This window comes from Microplitis demolitor, chromosome 10, assembly GCF_026212275.2.
Source record: "Microplitis demolitor isolate Queensland-Clemson2020A chromosome 10, iyMicDemo2.1a, whole genome shotgun sequence".
Lineage (NCBI taxonomy): Eukaryota > Metazoa > Arthropoda > Insecta > Hymenoptera > Braconidae > Microplitis > Microplitis demolitor.
The window spans coordinates 14,706,887-14,732,323 of record NC_068554.1 but is presented as its reverse complement, the minus strand read 5'-3'; the positions used below and the strand labels follow the sequence as shown (position 1 = coordinate 14,732,323).

The following is a 25,437-nucleotide window of genomic DNA, read 5'->3' as shown; positions in this document are numbered from 1 at the left end:
CGAATATCGGACCGAAATTAAAAACTTCCCTTTCTTTGAAAATTTTCATTTTTCTTAGCGAGAAGTTAAAAAGAGAACTTCTTATTGTTTTTCAGAAATAACAATTATTCACGTTTGAACTATTTAATAATTTTTAAAAATTAATTTAATGTGCATCAAAATAATAAATCGATAGAATAAGAGACCAAATGCAATAAGAAACGCAGATCAACGTTCCGTGTGCACACAAACGTAAAGTTATGATTTATTCTAATTACTATTTCGATAATAGCTTTTGTCCGTAGTAAATTAAATATAACGTTCATTCCCTTACGCTCTCCGCGTCTGTCTCTCTTTCTATTTCCTGCTTTCTCTCTTCCATGGGTAGTATTTTAAACCTCACTTGAATATCAATTAACCGATTTAAACCAGCTCTATCATTAATTTTATTTAATTTAGAAATGAATATCTACTCTTGAGCTAGTCACTAATTACTTAATAATGTAGATGAAGTCGTAAAAATGGTGTTACTTCTGTGAACTAGGGACAGAGAAAACAAGAAAGCAACAACTATTGATATTACATCGAAGCGTTTATTGCAATTGAAATAGTAACGCGTTGATTTGCGAACAAAACTTTAAAAGTTACAGCATTTTCTCTGTACAACTGCTATGGCAGTTTCAAACAAGTCATTTGTCAGTTACGTATAGTAATAGATATTTATATCATACGGCCGCAAAATAGCGATTTACCAACAATCTTGAAGTTGCGATGTGAGCCTAAGGTTTGTGGCACAAATGTACGAAAACGTGTTACAAATATTAGGCGAATATTGTACGATCTGAATCGTCACTAAGCGGCCGTATGACATACAATATTTTTTGACATTATTGTTCAGAAAATTCAATTTAATAGATGTTCAGCCTAAAAAATTATATGTGTACTTGTAATTTGTACAGTCGTAAGCAATTATTTAAGAGTTCATAGATAATGTTTTACTTTCCATCACTTATAGAAAAATATTAATTAATTTTGTGAAAAATGTTGTAAATACTCTAATACAAAGCACACTGGTCATTAGACTTTGATGTGTGTTAATTATTAGCAAAATGATGTTGTTGTTGTAAATAACATGTTGTTCTCCTTCCCAATAGACTGAGAGTGGAGAGAAAATCAGCGTCCCGGTTTTGGCCTTCAAATAAAGATGTTGACATAGGATCCCTGGAAATCAGTGATATTGCGGGATCCACCAAATGGTCGAAAATCAAACTTTCTGGACAAATATGATAAAAAAAAAAATTTTTTTTTTCCTCTTGGACAGAAACCTGACTAGAAAAAAAGTTGTAAGACCTATTGGCATCCAATTGACTTCCCAATAGGGAACCTAACGTTGAAACTCAACCACTGTGAAAAACGAAGTTGCCACTTTTCACCTCCGCCGAGGACAAAAATAATATACACACCTTGGGCAGTAAATAAGAAACCCTCGGATCACATGTTTGATGACCTCGGCTTCGACTCGGCCAACAATTATATGTAATCTGAGACTTTTCTTACAACGTCCTAGGTGTGTAATATACTATACTTAGCCACCCAAAAATCACAATCCTAGATTAATATTTTATATATAAAATATTAATAATTTTGAACTATATAAATTTTATCAAGTAAGGTGTGAAGTAGTACATAACACAGCGAGTGGATTAGGTGAGTCTTTATACGGGAAAAAAAGTTTTTAACATAAGTCATAGGTACACACGCATAAGTGTCTGAGAAAAAAAATATACCAAAATTTCTTTTTTTCCTTTTTTACATTTACAACATAAGTGACATTTATTATATTATTATTATTGAGTAACAGCTATTTTTAATCAAAAGATATTACCTGACTAGAAAATTTTAAGTGCATCTACTTGGGACCCAATTAGGTTGCTCAATGGAGACCCTACATTGGGGTGTAACTCAGAAACGTACTTGGGCCCCGATAAGGCAATACCTATAGGTTCCCAACAGAGTAAGACCTACGTATTCCCGAACATACGATCCCTATTAAAAAAAATATCAAACTAATTTAGTTTACATTCATATTTAGGACTGCACTCAAGCCATGACAAGATGAAATTGGAACGATCTTGTCTCGATCTTTATACTTTCCTTCTCGTCTTGATCTCGAACTCAAAGGGTAAGTCTTGCATTGATCTCTAAAAATAGTCAATTCATTATATCGTTTTGTCTTGTCTTGCCAAGATCTTGTCTTGGACTTGAATTAGTCTGAATTTTTCTAAAATTCGTTTGAAAAAGTTGATATAGTTACAATTCATAAATTATAGCTTATGATACATTAAATAACTTTTATCCGTACTAAATCTTTTTCGCCACTCTTATGACAATCTTTTTCGAATCTTTTACGAAAGACGCGTTTCTTGATTATTTTAATGATTTGAAAAAAAAATTAAAACCCAGTACATTGTGGAGTCGCTGGTCAATGTTAAAAAAAATAAAAACCATGATGAGTATTCATTACAACATCGACATCAACAACTACCAAAAACTCAAACACTTAATAAAAATCGAGTCAAAAAGAAATTATCCAAAAAAAAGCCTGAGTATTTTCATGGCACCAAATTAAAAGATTAAGATCAACTCCAACATCAGGATCTACTGCATCCAATAATCGACCTGATACTAGGCCATCAGATACCAAGCGACGAAAAAAAATTTGTTTGAAAAAAGATGGGTAATTGTTTAGATGTGTGGCTTCACCTATTTTTAAACATAAAAAATACAATAATGAAGGTATCGACAAATTTTTTTTTTTTGAAATTGTTCTTCTCTGCGGCGGATTATATATTTTTGGCTCAGTCATTTTCGGCCATTATCGGAAAATGGCCTTCCTACTTGATTAATTTTGGGACAGAAGTCCAAGCTTCTCTAATTAGCGTGCCCAGCGACAAGTCGAAAAACTCAAACGGGTGCTCATTAGGAGTTACGGCTCGAGTAACTGGCCAGCCGCAGAAAATTACATTTTTTCTCAATGACAAATGAAATTTACCCCCTTACATGCTCCTCACAATCTCCAATAAGAAAAGTTAACATAAAAGAATGAGAATCATTAAAATGTGAAGATGGGAATAGTTACTTCGTTAAAATGGGAAGTATTACCACTTTTTTTTCAGCGTGTATATGGTCTAATACTCTGAGTATATTTCTATCATATGTGGTTTTTTAATACAGAAAAGTTAACACCTAATAGAATTTTAGGAGAAATTTAATTCCAACCTGGGTTATAAAAGATCGTAGAAATTCAAATAGTTATTATTAGGAATATTGAATAATTTAAATATAAAATATTACAAAAATTAGTCATTATTCTTTAAGATGACACAACAAAATGAATTTGAAGATATTTAATGACGCGAAGCAATATTAAAGTGGCATAAAAATGAGTAGTAATTTGTATTTGGCTTAAAAACTCACCCTCTGTACTACTAGAACTCACTACCCTCTCTAATACCATCAAATCTACCCTTAAAACCACCCACGTGTCATTTGGCATTATTAATATAAATAACAAATATTAATAACGACAAAATGTAATAAAAAATCTCTACCGATTAATCTAAATATTGTCAGAAAAAAAAAAAAAAAAAAAAAAACAAATATATATAAAATAGATAGAATGAAGATAAAAAAGAATATTTATATATGTATATATAAGATGGCATGATAACAACAGAGCGTAGAATAAAAATAAAAAAATGTCTGACTTCAAAAACTCTTCTAGTTAAAAAGAGGATCCGGATAAAAGTAACATTTGAATACAGTCGACGACTGTGACACCATTTATTACACGCGACAATAAAAATTTCTACGCATTCCACTTTTCCGAGTATGTTGATGGGGGTATATAGGTATGGATATAAAAAAGTCGACAATAATCTTTATGGCGCAATTCACCAACCATTATAGTTGTTTTTATTTAAAAAAAAAAACAATGTTTATAAGTAATAAGTCTTAAAATAACAAATTTTATTGATACGTATTGACATTTATTCATAAATATTTAATTTTGATTCTTCATGGTAGAGTTCGTGGCCTATTGTAAAGACATTGTGGATTGGTCCTGAAAAATTTTTGCAATTAATCGATGTCTATAGATCATTCTATAACTTAACTATATATTGCTGTCTAAGAAAATTATAACAAAAAAATAAATAAATGACGAATAGAAGATTTACGGAATATGGTAGAAAAGCGACAAACTGATCCATTTTGCCGCTTAGGAGAAAATAGAATGTCAAAATTTTTGACAAATCGATTCATCTACTTCTGACGAAAGTAATTTTTTTTTCTTCTTTTTATCCATTTTTATAAAGAAAGCATTTATAGAAAAACACTAATAAATGCTATGAGACAATACTGATGAGAAACTAATGATCTCGTTCACTGTTAAAAATAAGGTACTGACATCAAACGCCCTAAGAGTTTTATGGAATCAGGTAAAGATTAATCCAAATTTTAATCATCTCAAACAGTCAACGTAATTATAGCCGCCTTTGTTTAAAAAATATGTGAGCAAATTTACATGCCTCCTTGCAGATATTGTGGAAGGATGTTATAATCGGAATAACTAAAATCCTGGACTTTTTCAATGGACCGCTACAGTAGAAAAATTCGTTTCGATCGTTAAGGCCACTATCATTCGTACAATAATAAAAAATATTTATTTTGACTCTATTATAATGCGGAGACGCTGGAAGTAGGATAACTGAGAGCTCGGAGTTAGGATCCAAGATGATTCAGGCCTTAAAATTCGAGGCGAGTATGAAATCATTAGTTTCAACGACGCAATGCCTTTCAGTCAATTTCAATGATGAGTCCAGGTTCTGACTGCCAATTGTTAAACCAGCTATAGCGAGCACTCAGTTTTTTAGACTGCGATATGGTTTCTATTTATTAAATAATCATTTATGTACTTATTTACCTTAAAAAGTATGCGAAATCTCTTAAAGTACATCTTGACCACTTGAAACGATTTTCCGTTGAACTATAAGATGGTGCCATTATGTAACCATCACTCTCGGGACAAGGATATTTGTCATGTCTTGATCCGAGTCTTAAAAACGAAAATAAAAAATTAAGGCATTCAAATAATTATTGTTAGATAAATATTTGAAAATAAATTACAAATGGCCAATTTCATGGGCAGCTGTTTGGACACCACTGAAATTTCCATCATCCAAGATAATAGCAACACTATGTGTTTGACCATAACGATGATCGATTAAGCATGCTCCATTCAATGCCGAAATTCCAACAGTAGCTCTATACTCATTCGGAGAAACTGCAATAGGTTCTTCTTGTCGTCTAAAATTTTTTTTCAACAGAATAAAATAATCTTTTATTTTTTTCATATTTGTAGAGTTTTATTAAATTTAATAAAATTTTCATCTTTGCTGCTATAAAAAAAATATTATTGTATAAATTTCAGTTGTGTTTTACTTAAAAATTGTTAATATTTCGAATCACAAGAGTCATCAATTTTCATTTGTTAAAGAATTTCTAAGAGCATGTGTGGATGTGCGGACTGATCAACTTTCAATGTCAATTAGATCGATCGGCAAATTTCAATAGTTCTTAAAATAATAACTATGTTAGTCGAAATTTAGAGTTCAATAAATATTTGATTACAAAGGAAAGGGACTTCGAAATTATCAAAATAATATAATTTAGAAGAAATATCTTTTCACAAAACCTGCAATGAAAGTTTAAATTTCTGCCCTGTTCAGGGGGAAGGAAGTCATCCATTTCTTTTATGAGAAAAAAAAATGACAAAAATTAGCGTATGCGCCATTCTTCCCGCAAACAAGAGCAAAAATTTAAATTTTCAGGTGCAGATCTGGTGGCGAATTGAATACGAACTACGGAGGAAGATAGAACCGCCAAATCCGCGGGTTTGCCACCCTCGCCTTTTGCTCGGGTGGGCAAATACACACGTGGATTGGAAAGTCCCGCTTTTCTCCCTTTGGTGTGTAATATACTATTTCGCTTTCTTTCGATAACAAGTAAGTTGCAATTATTTAGTTGGCGGTCAGAATCTGATGGATTCTTTCAATGTCTAAATAAGTCGATTATTTCACAAGATCTTAAATCTATTAAAAAAAAGATTTTTCATGATACGAGAATTAAAACTTAAAATTTTAGCTCTACAGCCAGTTAACATAAGCAAATTTCTACGTTTCTCTTTTCTGTGTATACTATTTTTCACCAGATCTACACCTTAAAGTTTAAATTTTAGCCTCTGTTTGTGGGATGAATGGCAAATGTGTTAATTTTTATCATCTGTTTTCTCATGAAAAGACAGCAACACTTTCTTCACTCTAAAGAGGGCAAGAATCCGAACTTTCGGTGCAGGTATGGCCAAAAAATAGTAGCAAACATGTTAATTACGAATGCCTTCAATCAGTGGACAGAAACATACATGCTTCGCCCCTTGAAAAGAAACAAATAATATTTCTGCCCGCTGATTGAAGACATTCGAAATTCCAACTCTGATACAGCTAGACCTCGTTATAAGACTTTCATTTTATCTTTCCTGTAAACCAGGTATCTCGATAATTTGAGAAAGAAACTAACAGTCGTATAATGAGATCCTACTGTACTTGCCAGTTATTTAATATCGATTTCAGACCATTGATGTAATTTATGTAAATGTAAATTCGAATTTTGTAATTAAAATTTTCAAAAATGATAGTAAATAATAAACAATATTAATAGTTTCTGTTACATTATAAATTTCAAACCACAGTTTACGTTTACGCTAATAGTTGATTACGCAATTGGTTTTAAATTGTCTTGTTTCGCCCAAGATGCTGACCATGAAACGTTAAGTTCTAATGCATGTAATTATGAAAAGTATAACGTATAACACAGGATAAAACAACATTTTAGACTGCGGGCGATGTCAGCCAATTTCACCTTAGCCTGAGAACGTTTTGTTACCCGACTAGAAATTTCGGTGGCTTGCCGAAAAATCAGTTTGGCTCGAACTAGGCTTGCCTAACTAAGGCATGACTAATTCTTGTCTCATCAGATCTTCAAGAGGCAAAACGAACATTGACATGCCGAAAAATTCCAGATTCGATTGTGATCGTGAAACTCGGTGGCATTGCCAAAGTACGGCATACTATTGGAATTATTGACTGGTAGGTAGCATTGGTAACTATACTATATATTTCCCGACTGGAATTTCAATGCAGCATGCCGAAATACGTAAAGCCTAATTTGTCCGGTCCTGAAGAGAAAAGTCGAAACTTGATACACCAACACTTTTCCAAACTTGATTGTTATTAGGAGTCTTCAGTTGGGCGTAAGTTCAGTGTATCTTTGGAATTTTCGACTAAAACGCAATAAGGATGACCAAAGCTTGTCAAAGCTAGGTAAGCCAAATTCAGCTGTAATCAGGATAATCTTTGTCATTTCCTAAGTAAGGTATATCCCGAATTCCTGGCTGGTACCGATTAATATTTAAATAGTATAACTAAACTTCGGAGCCACAATCGGTACAGTAGCATAGTAGTTAAAGCATCGGTCTTTCGTGCGTAGGTCCCGAGTTTGAATCCCACGATAGCGGTCATTGATGAGTTTCGCGATTTTTTGTGAATTTAAAATTTCTAATTCGATAGGAAATTAAGATAACATTAAATTAGCACATCGGATGATAATTTCCCTGCAAAAATAATTTTTAACAATAAAAAAAAGTATTTTTTTTTAAATTCTATTCAACAAAAGTATATGATCATTATAGCCATACATGACCATAGATTGAGAATTTCGTTTGGGATCTTGACCTAATTTGATTGCCTCATTCGGCGCAAAACTGGAATTTGGCATGCCTTATTCGAGCCTAATCACTTCCTAACTAAAATTTCCAGTCGAGTAAATCTCTTGCCACACAATATAGTAATCAATATCTATGAAATATGAGATGAATACGTTCAGCATAGATTAAATTAGAAATTTTATGATCTACAACAGAATTTAGTCATATATTTACGTGAGCTCTATAGCTTCTGAGATACGTCATAAAATAAAAATGATTAGAGTGATAAAAACTACTCGACTACAATATACTTACGGAGTCATAGTTACTGCAATATCGTAACTTTCTAGGGGCAGAAGTTCTTGGGATTTGAATAACCATTTGCCATTTTCAGTCACAAGCGTATGATAGCTGATGCTTTCGGAATACCATCTGCCATTCGAATCTTTAGAGAAATACTCAAGAACTACAGGATCCTAAAATGTTATGGAAAACAAATAATCAATTATAACAAAATGTATTTAGTGCATGCATTTGAAATCAATTGATAAATTTTTACAATCGAATGAAGTAATTTGTATTTGTCACTAAAATAATTATAAGAAGCGTCTTTTATGAAGAAATTTATACATTGATAATTCAAATTATGAATACATGAAATAATTAAAATACAAATTATTATTTTTTTGCAAATAAACAATCGATAAAGTTTCTAAAATCTAAATAATCACAGAAAAAAACTTTGCTAGAGACAAAACAATTTAGATTTGTGTTGATCTACTACTATAGATCTTAGTAAATCTACTACTGGAGATATGGATTAGGGTAGCCCGAAAATCCGCTTTTTTTAAATTTTTCTTCTAACACTGTAAATGTTGTTCAATGTGTTATGAAAACAATCTGAGTGGAGGGCAATATCTTTGAGATAATATGTTAGGCTCCTCAAAGGGAGTTAAAGTTTTAAATGATCAAAGGATTTTTTTTCAACTTACTTTGATCGGAAATTTAATTGCACAAAAGCACAGGACCCAGGCCTTTATACCATTTCATGTATGATTGATAATTGCTGAGATACTTGCAGTTTTGATAAAAATAATTTTATTTTTCTTTCTAACTATACTTGCTATATGTCTAAAATGATTGATTAATTTTGTTTTTGAAGAAGATATTATGGCCTACAAAAAGGTTCACATAAAATAATGGACGATCAGTAGTTACTGAGATAATTGCAGTTTTAATGCGAAAGTCGTTATTTTTTTCCAAACATTATTTCTTATGGATAGAAAATATTCCATAAATATTTCAAATTGCAGGAAAGTTAATATTCGACAAAAAATTTTCTAATGTCAAGCTAGTCTAGATTGAAGATTTCTAAGATTATTGCAATTTTTCTCAATAATAATTACATTTCTTCTTATAAATATTGGCTAGAGAAAAAATTTTGATCCTTTTTTAACTTTCCGTTAAGATAATTAAAAATTGTCAAAATTGGGATGTCATTGTTTTCATCCCGATTTCCCAAAGTCACGCTTTCATCAGATCTTCACGTTCTGAGATCCTAGAAAGCATGGCAGTAATTCAGGTAGAAAGAAATAAGAGGAACAAATTGTTGTAGGATAATTCGAATTGTGTTTTTTTTTATTTCTTACAACTCACTCTACACGGAGAAAAAATTATAGTAACTGTTCCTAGTACGTTTATGAAATATCATCCCATACCGTTATGGTAATGATTACTTGGGATTGTGGGATATAGACCCATACTTTCTGGGAAGGTTTCCATAAATATGGTAACAATTCCTATCATTATGGTAACAGTTCCCATATCGCATGTGAAAGAATCATGGTAATGATTACCATACTTATAGGAACGGTTCCCATAAGCAAATAGGAACCAATCCTATAACCACATTGTAACGGTTCCTAACCGTATATGGTAATGGTTACCATAATATTATACTCATAGTTACCATAATATTATGGGAATGGTGACCATAATATTATAGTAATAGTTACCATAATATTTAGAAATTATAATAATTTTTTTTTGTAATAAGCGTTTTTTTTGTATACTTAATCTTTTTGTGAAACTATATTACAACAAAATATTATTTTTGGTCAGATAAAAATTAATTTGTAAATAATAATAATAATAAATAACTTCATAATAATTTGCACTGCAAAATTCTATAGAAAAAAAAATTATTATAATTTCTAAATATTATGGTAACCATTCCCATAATATTATGGTAACCATTCCCATAATATTATGGTAATCATTCCCATAATATTATGGTAACTATTCCCATAATATTATAGTAACCATTACCATAATAGTATGGTAACCATTCCCATAATATTATGGTTACCATTCCCATAATATTATAGTAACCATTACCATAATATTATGGTAACCATTCCCATAATATTATGGTAACGATTACCATAATATTATAGTAACCATTACCATAGGTACATAGTAACGATTACCATAATTCCATAGGAACTATTCCGATACCATGTGGGAATTATACCCGTAATTATAGGAATGGTTACTATAATATATATGGGTGCCGTTCCTATAATCAACATTTTAAAAAAACCGGTTACCATGCAGTATGGGAACCATTACCATAATATATTGTAACTGTTACTATAATTTTCTCTCCGTGTACAGAGTTAACACATTCTATTGCTGTTTGTGATCAAACGTTGCAGTTTTTTTATTTGATTAGTCGAAATTATATTACTTCTCTTATTAAAAGAAACGGTTTGAAATGATTAGAAAGAAAAATTGTTTAATACTTTTGAATGCTTTTGAATTCTTCGAATATTTTTGAACTGCCCTTCTTATGGGCTTTTAGTATTGCAAATTGTTTCGAATTGTTTTTTTTTTAATTAGGGTAAGACAAACATTAAAGGTTCTCTTTGTAGAACCCTGCATTAGCGTCCGAGCTAAAATGTTACGAACTTGACTAACTATCTATAAAAGTAGAAATATAAGACGAATTATAAAAAAAAATAACTCGGAAAAATACACTCGCTAAAAAATAGCACTCACAATTACCGCAGTGTAATTTTTAGTATAAAAGAAATTAGTAATTTTTGTTGCAAATCAAATAGTTTTAAGAAAACGTTAACTGTTTTAAAATGTGAAGGTATGAAAATGTAGGTATTACATCGACTAAAGAAAGTGTTTTTATAGAGAATTACAGAACAAAAATTAGTGAAATTTTTTTCCCAGTAAATAAATATTTACAATGTTCAAAGTAATTATTGAGTGATTCGCGACAGTCCCAGAAAATTCACTTTACATAGGTTGATATCAAAACCTGTTTTGTGGAAAATTAACCTTCCTGTAATTAAAAATATTCATAGAAAATTTTTCAAGCATATAAAATAATGTTATGGATAGCGACTTTCACATTTAAACTGCAATTTTCTCAGAAATTATAAGCAATTTTCTCAGAAATTATTGGCCATTCATAATTTTATGTGAGAACCTTTTTCTGTAGAACATAGCTTTTCCTACGAAATAAAAATTAATCAATCATTTTAAACCCATAACAAATACATTAATAAAAAAAATCAATTTTTTTTTTATGAAACTGCAACTATCTCAGGAATTATCAATCTTACATGAATCGGTGTAAGTACCTTTTGTGTCGAGAATTAAATTTTCGATCACAAAAAATCAAAAAAAGAATTTGTGATCATTTTTAACCTTCGCTTACTTTGAGGAGCCTGGGACATCAACTTAAAAATTTTGCCCTTCGCTGAGATTTTTTTATAGCATAACGAACAATATCTTCGGTATTAAAAAAAATTTTAAAAAAGGCGGATTTCCGGCCCATCTTCATATAGATAGATCGACTACTGTAGTTCCAGACAGATCCACCACTATAGATCTAGATACATCTACTACTGCAGATCTAGAGAGATATACTACTACAGATCTAGATAGATCTACTGCTGTAGAATTGAGAGATCTTTAGAGATCACTATAAGACTAAACTTATTGACGATCTACGTGAATTTAAAATTTGTGATAGATTTCAAAACGTTCCTGATGATTTTAGCAGATCGTCAATGATTTTAGTCGTATGGTGATCTTAAACGATCTTTATTGATCTCAGCAATCTTTTAAGAACTTATCTATTATTTATTTATTTATTTAATAAATTTTTATTTGACCCTGAAGCTCAGCTCCCTAAGGGCCATAATACGTAAAATATGCATTAAATTAAATCATAGTATAATATCAATAATTATTTTAACTATTTTAAATAGAATTTATAAGGAAAATTTTTCAAAGTTAGAAATAATTTACGAATAATGTTCATTGACTTCATCTAAAAAGCATATAAAGCAATATGAAAGAGAGATCATAATATATACATAATTTACAACACATATGTTTTAATTATTATAAGTCAGTAGTTCTTTCAAAGAACATAGTATAACAGGCTGTTCTAAACTCAGCATAATTATTTATAGCTACTATTTCCGACGTCAATTGATTCCATACTCTTACAGCTGATAACAGAAATGATTTTTCATTTGATACTGTTCTACAAAGTGGTTGATAAAAAACATCATTTTGTCACATCGCACGATCACCAACAGATAAAAGTACACGGAAATTTTCTCTCAGAATGTAGTCATGATTAAGATATATCATTTTATACGCTATACAACAGATTAGAAATTCTCGTCTGCTTTGTAATGTCAGCCAACCAAGTTGTTTCCTGTATGGAGTTATATGATCATAACGACGTGATTGAAAGATGAATCTGATGCATGCCTTGAATTTCCGTTGTAATCTTGTTTGTAGTACACCGGATAAGTTCAAGAATACAGCAAAACAGTAATCAAAGGTAGGGAAGACTAAAGCAACCACGAGCTTTCTCCGCATAGTAGTATTGAAAAGCTTATTATTTATCTTGAGACGAGCAAGACAACTCATAGCTCGATTACTAAGAGCAATAGCTTGCTCATGCCACGACACAGTATCATCAATGATAACCCTAAGGTATTTTAATGATTTGAAATATTCAATGTCCTTCCCATTTACTACTATTTTTAGCGTATTTACACATGCAAGCTCTCTCACATGTTGCGGGCTACCTAAGATAATAGCTTTCGTTTTTTCCGGATTTAGTCTCAAATAATTTTCAGTACACCAGCTATTGATTTTTATGATAATGTTGTTGAGTTTTTCTATTGTTTCATTGATGATTAACAACGGGCATGTTGTATAAATAATAAGATCATCAGCATAGAATATGTGATTACAATCGATTAGAGATCCCAAGCCTGAGACAAAAATAGCATACAGTAACGGCCCAAGAACACTTCCTTGAGGAACTCCACTTCGATTGTACTTCCAAGATGATAATAGATTTTCTAACTTTACTGCTTGACGTCTGTTTGTTAAATAGGAATAGAACTATTTGAGAGTATCTTCAGAAAAGTTGTAGGCCCGAAGCTTCTTCAATAGTAACAAATGATTGGCACTATCAAATGCTTTTGTAAAATCAAATGATACAGCAATTGTAACTGAGCGGTTATCTATACCAAATCGAATATCATCACAGAAGCGTAGTAAAGCTGTCTGAGTACTCATTCCCTTCATAAATCCTGTTTGATAACGATCTAGTAGGTTACTACCCACTAAATATTCTACAACCTGATCATAGACGCACCTCTCTAAGACCTTTGATAGTGGACATAGTATTGATATTGGTCTATAATCCCCAAACATTTGTGGATCTTTGATTTTAGGTTTAGGTATTATTAGTGAGTCTTTCCATTGATGAGAAAACTCACAAAGTATTAGGCTAGTGTTAAATAAGTCCACTATTTGTTTGGGGTAGAATTGTATTAAGTATTTATAATACCGAATTGAAAGCCCGTCTGGACCAACCGCACTCATAGATTCTTTTTTAACATCATCAGGTATGATATGAGCAAAGTTGAACTGACTTATTCTATATGGAGTAATACAGGCTAACGTTAACTGCTGATCATCATTACTAATATCACCCACCGCGACAAAGTAATTATTTAATCCATTAATATCAAGATCACGTGGATAAGTTGACGATGTTGATTTAAGGAGTCCCAGCCTTCTAAAGTCGTCCCAGATAATTTTAGGTTTACAAACATAGGTAAATCTTGATTGAAAAAACTCAAGTTTAGCAGCTGTAATTTTTTGTTTTACCAGCGGTCTAACATTGCAGTATTCAACATATGCATATCCCGTTCTTCTGAAAATTCTATACAGTTTATTTCTTCTACGTTGAATGATTCGTATATCATCTGTAATCCACGGGACTGGTGGTCGAAAAGCCTTTATTAGACGTTCAGGAGCAACAGAGTTAACAACATTATAAATGCTTACATTGAGACAGCTGACTGAATCGTCTATAGGGCACCTATTATCAATATTCGGCAATTCAGCTTCGTAAAGCAAATCAGCGATTGATTCTTGGTTAATCAGACTCCAGTTTCTGTATTTAATTATTTTCGCTGATTGTTTTGGGACGTTATAGTCAAGTATAATTGAAATCACGTAATGACCAGATAGAAAAGGTTCAGTTGATTGATTTGATGCCATAACATTTGAAAAGTCATTAACTATGCAGTGATCTATCCAAGTGTGGGATGAAGCAGTGTAATGTGTAGGAGTAAAGTTAACCAAGTGTAGATTATGGAAATTACAAAAATCAATCAGATAAAAACATTTATAATAGTGCTATATTAGATTAATATAAAGATCTCCAATTATTACTATATTTTTATATAAAGGGAATAAATCATCGAATTCTTGTTCAAAGTTATCTAACATTGATGTATTTGGCGGTCTATATATAGTTGAGAATAATATTTTATTATTAGCTGTAGACCATATTTCAATTATCAAGTATTCAGGATACCCTGAGGTAAGATTTGATGAGAATGAGACAGTACGCGAAGTTAATGTATCTCGAACATAGACCGCTACTCCACCTCCATGACGAAACCCGATCATTTTTGTGTAGATGATAGATCGGTAAGCAGGTCTGAGCATCGACTATGCTAGTAGTCAACCATGTTTCAGATACAGCAATAATATCATAATAGTTATCATTGAAGAAATCTCGAAATTCATCAATATGAGGTGTAATTGATTGAGCATTTAGATGACAGATTCTTAATTTATTTAAGGCAGGGAATTCAATGAGATAGGTAAATGAGGCTTTGAGTCAATGAACATTAGATTATGTTATAGCAGATGTTGACGAAGAATCTCCATCCCATTTGATGGAAGTAGTTTTGAAGGTGCCTTATCAGCAGAAAATCTAGCAAAACAAATGAAGCAGCGATCCACACATTTTTTGAAGGGAACTTCTTGTACTCAGTTAGAATCTGCTTTTTTAATTTGTAAAGCGCCGATGGATGTCTACGATGTATACGAACAGGATCATCAGATAAATGTGACATTTTGATTAGAACATTGCCCGGTATACTCGTATGTTTAGATTTCAAGATTATATCATTTACTATATTCTTTGAATCAAATTTTATTAAAATATCACGTTGTCGTTTACCTAAATTCTGTTGAGAAATATTTTTTGGTTTGCCTAGCCTTTTTACAAATCTTACATTATTTTTAGTAAAAGAAACACCCAAGAATTGGAGTAAGTTATCTGCAACAATTTTAATATCCTCATTCTGAGTTTTTAATAATTCAGAAATTGTAATTTCTTCAGCCAGGGCATTTGACTCAAGTTGTAGTGCACACAACTCAATATTACAATTATTCAACACTCCTGTTGTTTTCAGTACTATATCAGAGATATTTTTAATTTCCTGCGAACAATTACTGCCTTCAGATTCCAATTGTTTTACTCTAGACTCCAGGTCATCAAATTTATAAGCTAATTTTACTTGTTGTTTACACAGGTTATCAACCTTCCCATTTATAGATGCAACCAAAGCTTCGAGTCCATCTAGTATGTCTAGTTTTGATAATTTAGTCAACTATGATTGTAAAGATAGCAAGACGTCCGTGACATTATTCTCAGCGCAGACTGGACATTCTCGTTTTATGGAAGCAGCAGCTTCATTAGCCGTTGCGAAACTATATTTAGTTTTCGCGCATGATACATGAAACGTGTTTATATTTACAATCATTTGACACCGAAGGTAATGTCATCTATCTCTCCAAAACACAAAATACAAGACATTATGATAAAACAGCCAAAGAGATTTCAATGATGTCTAAACGAAAGCAGCACTGTCTATTTATCACAAATATGAGTGAACCAACCTCAAATCCAAATGATTGAAACAATCACAAAATACAAATTACAATTATTGAAATAATTCGAAATTATTTATCTCAAATGATCACTGAATTTTTTGTTTAAAATGATACGCAATATGATTGATAAAACCAACCATATATGTTGTATTCAAAATTAAATTGCACAGCAAAATAATACACGTCTATATAATATACTATACTATACTAGACTAACTTACAATAATATCAATGAAGATCTATTTAGATAATTGCAAATTGACAAGTTCTAAACATTAATTTCGCTTAAAACTAAAGAAGTCATCTAAGATCTCCGAAAGTTTCCGCGAATTTCCACAAATCTTTGTTAATCACTTCAAAAAAACCCTGGTAACTATAAAATCTACCGTGATCTCCGTAAATCTGCTAGAATTAACGTATATCTTATTTGTGACAAGATCAGATTTCCGCAGACCTCCTGAATGTCAATTAAGATCTAAATGATTTTTTCCCGGGTAAGGACGAAAAAAGGTTCAATCTACTGTTTGGGGAGTAAAATATGAGGCAGAATCCAAAAATATTATAATAATCCAAGAAGATTATAATTATCTCATAAGGTCGATGTTTATATGCAAGGATTTCGCTGGGAATTGTTGTAAATTTTTTTTTAAACGGGCCGGTCTAGATGCAGAATTGATCGGACAGTATTTCCGAATTCAATTGCCTGTTTTTGTTAGAAATTGGTTGTTCGAATGTAAAATTTATAAAAATTTTGAAGTAATAATAAATGTACAATGTGAAGTTAAAGTTCACTAAAAAGTCAATTTAAAAAGTATTTACTTACCATTGGTAAAACAATTCCAGCGATATTTAGTTTGTACTTAGGTTGATCTAAGCTTCGATACAATGTATCAACTTGATTCCAAAATGTTAAAACATATGTGAGGATTTGATTCGGTCCAACACGAGTAAAGAGTTCATAATCAATTATAACTAAAATTTCTAAATAAATCGTACTCGGTATCTGTATATTGTTATTGTATTTTGATGGTACTCGATAGTTGTAGTAGTTCAATTCAATAGCTGAAAGAAGTAATTTATAAATCATAGAATTTTATTTTTGTAAGGAAAAATGATTACAGAATTGATTTGCAAGTATGATTTCATCATTTCAATGAAAAAAAAAAAAAAAAAATTTATTTGTATCTGAGTAAAAAACGTTTATTATAGATTAGTTAGAGAGTGAGTCTATTATAAAATTCGACGTAATTTATTTTTATGAACTCATTAAAAAAACAGTTGTAAGAATTTTAAAAATTACTGATTACATGGTTATGATTATTAAACCCATAAACTTTGTGACTCACATATTGCTCATATTCACGCAGAAGATTAATGCAATTTATTAATAAATTTATGCAATTGTGTTTGTCATCGATCGAAACAAAGTCGTTTTCGTATAGGAAAATCAGTCTATCAGTTGACCCTGCGGGCCAGCCCGAAAACTTATCGCTATTTTCGAGCTCTTTGAGCTCCAAAAAAATCGTTGTCAATACATTTTCGAGCTCTTCGATGCTTCCATTGGTATCTATGTTTGATTGAATGTAAGTATCAATAAGCTCTTTTGATTGCCACAAAGTACGTGCAAAACGGTCGATTGGTCCTAACGATATCGTCGGAGAAAAATTACTTTTTGTCAGTAAAATGTATGTTTTTTCAGTACAATCGTTTTTTAATCTCGGAGAGCTCGACAGTATTCCAATAATAATATTTTCGCGCTCTCTGAGCTTCGAAACCAGCGGGAAATTTGGGGTTGGCACGCAGGGTCAACCGTTTCTCAGACTTCTTGTCCACCGAACGACTGAGCCGTTCGGTGGACAGTGACCAGTCGTGGTTAATTATTTACATGTAGAGTTAAAAATATTACTTACGGTTAGCAAAAGGGTAGTTATTGTGTTGAACACGCCGAAATATATATGTATTAGTTGAAGGAGTATTCCATGAGTTTAATAGGATTGATGATTGTTCCAGCAATAAGGAATAATCTGCTGAAATTGTCAAATTCTCAGAACCAATGTACCCATTCTAAAAAATAAAAAGAATAAAAATTGAGAATATGTATAGTTAATATGTAGAATAATTATTTTACTTGAATGATTCTCCTTCCATTTGGAAGAGTATCAAGGACAAACGATGCACGATTTTGGGAATCCTCATATATTTTTCTCTGGATGTTTGGCCCCTAAATTACAAAGATTTAGTTAGATTGATTCGATTTGAAAATAATAGGTTCCTTTTTTCCATACAATCCTATATCATCAGTAGAATTATTTAAGCAAATTATAAGTTGACTTACTTTAATTTTAATCGTTTGTGACATGAGGGAATTTGAATAGAGTTGGTGAACAGGTGTGGCTGAACTATAAAGCGTATTTTCTTTTTCTTGAAGATTTAAATAAATATTTTTACCGAAAGCGTTCAGTTGTAAATTGATGTCGTCATTTATAGATGAGCGTTTTCGCCGTGAAAGAAAATTAATGGTTCCTCTTTCCCAATCATCATCTACAAATTTAATGTATTAATACTCAACAATTACTGATGGGCACAAACATTAAATAGAATATTCTACGACAAGGGAAGAAAATAGGACTAAGCAAGCCACGTATTGAATTGCCTACACGAGCTGGAGGCAAGGGTAAGCAAACACGCACATTGGGATGACTTTCTGAGAGTTTAAATTTCTGTCTCTGATTGGGATAAGAATATCGCATGCGTTAATTTTTATCATTTATTTTCTTATAAGAGGAACAAACAACTTTCTTCCCTCTAAACAGAACATGAATTGAAATTTCGGTATAGGTCTGGTGGAAATTCTTCTATGTACAGTCAAATTTCAGTAACTCCGACCGTTAGCCTGCGGAAAAAGGGAAATTCCCTAGGAATTTCGAATTATTAAATTCTTACTCTCCTTCAAAGACTAAACTACAGTGCATGCGCTCTTAAATATACATGAATGATCTATATTTAAATATACTCAGACACATACAAATGTATAGCATCGGGTGGGAGACAACGTAGCTTGTAGTGGGAATTAAAGTTGAGGGAAAGGTTCAAGTTAATGGAATCCGGCATGATGAAATTTGACTGCATCTGGAAATTCCGACAAATCGAATGAAAGAAAATGAATACTATATGATATATTACAGTTCAACCAATGATAAGAAAAAATTATTTGATTACTCTAACTCCAGTTCTCAATCAAAAATACATAATATTAAATAGTTGTGATTAAAGTATTCATCGCTGACTTACTATTTAGAATCCTTGGAGTGCGTTGCCATAGATTTTCTGGTCCAACCTGTCAACATTTATTTTTACTGATTATTAAATTATTGATGATCTGCATCCAGCTAAAATAATTGATATCTCTAGAAGTCTTTTCGTCTACATAGGTCTCTCTAGTTCTATTTTGATATCATTAAAATCAAGTTGAGTAAAAGAAAATCAGTACTGTCTTTTTTTAAATTTGGGGAGTAAAAATCAAATTTTCTTGACCCCCGACCTGAAAGTACGGGCTTCCTGGCTGATTTTTGCTCCAGAAAAAACAACTTTTATGGCTTACACGAATTACAGCGCGCTCTGTTAGACTACGTTTTATTTCTGGCTCATTCGTGTAACTATATTCACAAGCGCGCTTGTTCAGTACACGCACACATGAGTTTTACACTATAAAATGTATAGTATACAGTGCCAGCATACTGACAGCTCAACATAACCAACACAGATCATTTTAAATCGTGATAATTACTATAAATTTTAAGAGTTAATACTACTGAGTGATATTAAGGGCATTCTCAGACTGTCCCCCCCGCTTTTTAAAAAATTTCTATGGGTTTTAACTGTTATCTCCATGTAAAAATTGTACTAATTAGTTAAAAAAAAAATTAAAACTTAAATTCTAAAAATAAAAAATTAGTTAAAAAGGAAAAAGTAGAACGTAGTCGTAATTTCACCGATGTATACAATTTTAAGAAAATGACGCAATTGATATTAATTGAGAGTTAAATGGAATTTGTTGAATAAATTTTAGTCTAAAAATTTAAAAATTCAATTTATAAAATTGACATGAATATTTTACTAAAATTTATTTTAGAAATTTTGTTCAGCTTCCAATTGATATCGATTGCAAATGATTTTTTTTTAAATATATATCTTAGCGAAATTACAACTACGTTTTCCCTTTTTAATTAAAGTTTTAATTTTTTTTTTTAATTAAATAATATAATTTTGATACGGTTATGAGAGTTGTAAGCCATTGAAATTTTTTTAATAGTGGAGAGCAGTGTCTGAGCTCTAGAGATAGCCTGCAGGATCAACTATTTTTCAGATTTTTTTTTTAGGCTTTGCCTCAGTTTTGCAAAAGAGCGGGCCACCCCCTCTCCCGCCTTTGTCCGTATTTCCGTACTTTCGATTGGAGACCAAGAAAACGGCCAAAATGTTGGATACCCTGACATATGGAATATAGAAGCCTCGGCTTTGCCTCGGCATCTATATTCCATGCGCCAGAAAATCCAATTTTCTGGCTAGGGTATTAATATATTATAAATTTCGAAAATCTTAAAGTGTTCACCTCAAATGCTTATGTTATATTTTTAATAATCGATTTACTTTTAATAATTAGCGAACCACGTTTTTTTTAAATTTCCCGCTAAAAAAATGAAAAATTTTCCCTTGACTGTGACAGAAAAAAAAAATTAGTTTTTATTTTAATTAGATACATCTCAAAAGTTACTTTGATAAACAAAATAATTCTCCTAAAATTTCAGCTCTACATCTCAAAATCTGAGCTGGCACACGGGGGGAGGGGTCCCCCTTTCCCATTTAATATATATTGAAAAAGATTTGGTTATTCGATTTTGTAATAACTATGTCAAAAAATTTTTTTCTGATTTTTGAATTTAGCAATCTAGTAGGAAATTAAAGTCTCTTCAAAAAAGGTCTCATAAGTCATATATTTAAAGTTGATATAAAAAAAAGTAATAGGAGTTGAAACTTCAGGAGAAAAATTCAAATTTTTAGGATGAAAAAATTTTTGTTTTTCATTCGTTAATTAACAGAACTTTTTTTGTTCATTATTCTACAATTAAAGCTTTTGTAGAGAATTAAATAGTCTATGAAAATAGTCCGTGTATTGACAACGATTTTTTTGAGCTCAATGAGCTCGAAAACAGTGGGAAGTTCTGGGGCTGGCCCGCAGGGTCAACTGATAGACCGATTTTTTTTTAACATAATTGTGAATAAATATATTAAAAAAACGCTCATATATTAATTATTTTGGATTCTAAAATTTCAAACTTTATTATACAACTTAATTCTTTTAAGCTCGAAAATAGCGGGAAGTTATGGGGCTGGCTTGCAGGGTTCACCGAATTCCAGATGTTTTTTTTTACTGTAACATGAAGTTTGCAAAATTTTGCGAAGTATTGTTATTCCATAAAATCGTATAAAATTGCATCGATTAAAGAATTGTGATACTAAACGGTATAATCTTAGTATTAAAAGAGTTCGAATTTTCGCAACAATTTCGGTGTCACCTTAAATGATATTTTCGGTCTATCATTTAAGAGAATAAAGTTAATTTTTTTTGCTTATGTAATGACTTAATCTAAAACGTTTGAATGATCTATTATCAAATCTATCGATTATTTTGGACCCAAAAATGTTTGATGTTTAGTTGTTATTTACTCACTTTCGAAAATTCATTTCATGACGTTTTCTCTTAATAAATCGATGATAAGAAACTATGACTCGAAAATTACATCTGCATTGCATTTAATACTGACTTGCCACCAATGTAAATATATGACTTTAAAATTACATTAGTATAATATACAGTAATCACTTTTTACTATATACGTCAAGCGTACGTGGCATATAAGTCATAACTGTAACTTCATACAAGAGTCGTGTTTACATCAATAAGGTGTCATTAGATTTTACGTCATACTAACGTCATATAGAAAGTCAGATTGACGTCAAATCAAGATAAGATCCCTCGCGGTTTTGAGACTGCCGTAAAAATGCCGTATATTTTCGGCATTCATGCACATGCCGTAAATTTACCGTAATAATTTGGTATTAATATGGTTATATTGGCCAGTTTTTTTCCTGTAGTTATGCCATATACTTTCTGTACTTATGCTGTAGAGTTACCAGATTACTACAGTAATATTACGATAAAAATGCTGAACTTTTACTGAAAAAATGCTGCGACAAAGCTATAACAATACCGAACTTTTACCAAAAAAATTCTGTAAAAAAACTGTAAAAATGCCGAACTTTTACCAATAAAATGCTGTATAAAAACTATTATACGATAATGTTACAATAATGAAATCGTTGTTTTTGTGATAATAATACTGTCAGTATTCTGCAATTTTGCCAGATTTACGCTGATGAAATAGAAAATTGTAAAAAATATGATTTTATTTTTTGTTCGCTTCTGCATTTAACATCATCGAAAATGTGCAAAATGTAATATTTTTTATTTTATTTTATTGGTTCACATAATTCTTACTCAAACAAAAAAATGTAAGTGAATATAACTATCTGTGAAAATTGATGTTTTCAATTTTTTAAAGTTCGTTTGTATCCATCTGAATACAATTAGTAACATCTTTCAAGTAAGTGATTTGGCATAATGGCTACCAGATCAGAATTTGAATAATTAGGTCTCGGGATCGAGTCCACGAGTAGACGGTTTTTTTTTTTTTTTTTTTTTTTTTTCATGACAGTTATTGTATATAATTTTATAAGGTTATATATAATTATATAAAATTAGATATAACTACATAAAATTTTATACGATTATATATAAATTTTTTTCTGGGTAGAACGGTTTTAATGCTGTGAAAATACCGTACTTTTTCTGATTTATTGCCGTAAATATTCTGAATTTATTTCGTAAATTTTTGGCAATAATACGGCAAAAAAATGGCCAAAATAACTCGAGTAATACCATATTTATGCGATATTTATACCGTACAATTCCGGTATTATTTCGGTATTTCCAAAACCGCGAGGGGATGCTGTGACATTTCTATGACTTACGTATGACGTCAAATTAAGGTCATGTGTTCACTGGGTTAAGTTCATTGAGTATTAATGACAATTATCTTTTAAAATCAATAAAATTTTAATGGTCTACATTTGAATACCTCACAACTTTCGAAAATAAGAACATGAAATTCGTAAAATTGCATTTTTTTGTTGCAACTTAACAATTTTTTCGTCTCTCGTACTTACCGAAGCAGCTATAACCAGTGACATATTGAAAAATGTCACTATCATTATTATTATATTATTTCTAATCATTTTCGGTTTTCGAAATTCTAACTACTTCTAACACTCTTAGGCTACTTTCTAAAAACTGTAATTTTATCAACTACGAAGATTGTTTTTATATTAACAGTTATCATTAAATGTAAAAATAATCATTTCAATTACAGAGTTAATTAGATTCAGAACTAGTTCAGTACTTTTCAGGTTAAGGTCATTGTTTTTGTGATCTCAATTTTTCGAATTAATTAATCATTAATTAATGAGTTTTTTAAGTTGAATAACATTAATTACTTTATTGATATTTTATAAAATATTTTTTTTATTAAAAAATTAAAACAGTTAATTACATTTGTGTTATCATAGTGTAGAGTTTTTCAATTCTTTCATCATATTGATGAATCTGATTGATTTTTCTTTTCTTACACAAAAAAAATAAGATATTGACTAGTCTTTTAGAGGAGTATGTTAATTTCAGAGACAAAGCACAAGTGCCCCGAAAATTTTGAGGAAATCATATTGCACCCATAGCGAGTGAATATTTTGATTTTCATGTATATAGTTTCTACGATTTCATAAAAGATTTTTCATAATTTTTAGAGCACAATGATTTTTACGCCAAATACTATTAATTATATACATTTAAGAGAGTATTCTGGTCTAGAAGCCGAAATTTTAGGTATTTGTCAAAGTAGGATAAAAAAAAAAGAAGAGCATTTTTATTATACATTTTTTCATATGATTTTTATTGATATTTAAGGAATGTAAAAAAAAATTAAAAAAGAATAAAAAATAACAAAATTCTTGAATTACAGGCCGGGGAAGTGCGGGCTACAAAAAAAAAATGGTGCTCCCTGGTTGACATGATTCCAACCTTTCTAGTGATCTAAAACAAACAAATTTAGAAAATTTTTCATTAGTAAAAATGCCGCTATCGCATGGGCCTTTGCCAAGAAAAAAAATAAATTTTTTCACAAAATGGCGTCTGCTTAAAAAAAAAAAAATTTTTTTTACCCCGTTTTCTTTTACCTGTTCGGATTCTTACAAATACTTGAAATTAAAACTTTTTAAAATCCAAGGTTGGTGCGATAGAGAGATATATAAAAAAGATTTTCACCAAATTTCAAAGGAATCGGTACGGTAAAACTTGAGATATCATGTCAACCACTTCAAAGAAGTAGTTTTGAGAAAAACGCGTTTGAGGTTTGAGAAACAGTTTTAGCGAAATACTCAGATAATATTTAATACTCGCTTTGGATTAATCGGTGATCCTAGATCCATATATTGGGTCTTCTTCTTGAAAAGAACGAGTCTTTAAGTCATCCGGCAATATCTGCCGTTTATTGTGTGATTTGCTGCACTCGACCGGCTCAGATGCTGCCATTTGTTCAAATTTCTAGAACAGAATATCCCCTTAACTTCCCCTGATGGTTCCTTGAACGCATGCACCGTAAATTCACGTGAAAATTTGATTAGAATTTTGAAATAAATCGTTTGTGAATACAAAGGAAAATTGGAATTTAATGTAGATAATTTCAAAATTCTAAGTAGTTTTTTAATGAAGCCCGTAATTACGTCAATCTATTGCTACGCTCCCTTATCACTTTATCGATTAAATTTAATTAAATATTTCTAATAAATGAATTTAATTCGATGTCACGGAAATCAGTTACAATAAGCAAGTCGCCGTGGCTCGCGAGTAGTCAAAACAGATTGCATCAGACTCGGGCCACGACGTTTCTCTCACAAGGAACCTAAGATGCAGCGTCAACATACTGTCAATTCTGTTGGCTTTATCATATTTTTATAAAGTCTAAATTCTTAGAGATCAAACCTTTACTCTCCATATAATTCGGAAACTTCATAACTAATTATAAATTCATTATTTCTTTGTTTTGGGGTGCCATTGGTTCCCCAAAGTTTCACCTGAACATTGAGAAACGCTGATACAAGTGGTCCTCACCTACTGTCCTGTTATTAGGAACGCTAACACCGGCAACCTAGCAATTTAC

The 25,437-nt window shown here is 31.1% G+C and overlaps 2 protein-coding genes across 8 annotated transcripts in view; one reads left to right on the top strand and one right to left on the bottom strand.

Annotated features, from left to right (window-relative positions):
- Positions 1-25,437, top strand: part of LOC103569158 (uncharacterized) — a 137,977-nt gene that overhangs the window by 103,621 nt on the left and 8,919 nt on the right. For 4 of the 6 annotated variants that reach the window (XR_008404429.1, XR_008404430.1, XR_008404428.1 and 1 more), the window contains 2 exons: positions 1,134-1,993; positions 2,072-2,161. The exons of 1 other annotated variant lie outside the window; for it this stretch is intronic. The gene's annotated coding sequence lies outside the window, so the exon portion shown is untranslated. The remainder of the gene's footprint in view (positions 1-1,133; positions 1,994-2,071; positions 2,162-25,437) is intronic. One more of the 6 variants, XR_008404431.1, reaches the window with a different exon arrangement.
- Positions 3,988-23,497, bottom strand: LOC103569165 (venom metalloproteinase BumaMPs1-like). Of its 2 annotated transcripts, none has more exons than XM_053742516.1 (10): positions 23,393-23,497; positions 19,400-19,445; positions 18,444-18,649; positions 18,237-18,329; positions 18,019-18,172; positions 16,932-17,170; positions 8,117-8,277; positions 5,167-5,346; positions 4,964-5,095; positions 3,988-4,102 (listed from the first exon to the last, which is right to left on the bottom strand). In XM_053742516.1, exons 1-10 carry the CDS (start codon positions 23,459-23,461, stop codon positions 4,057-4,059), a joined length of 1,326 nt encoding a protein of 441 aa, XP_053598491.1. In that variant the 5' UTR covers positions 23,462-23,497; the 3' UTR covers positions 3,988-4,056. The 2 variants fall into 2 exon arrangements, with proteins under 2 accessions (XP_053598491.1, XP_053598490.1); XM_053742515.1 differs by lacking the exon at positions 3,988-4,102 and adding an exon at positions 4,109-4,888.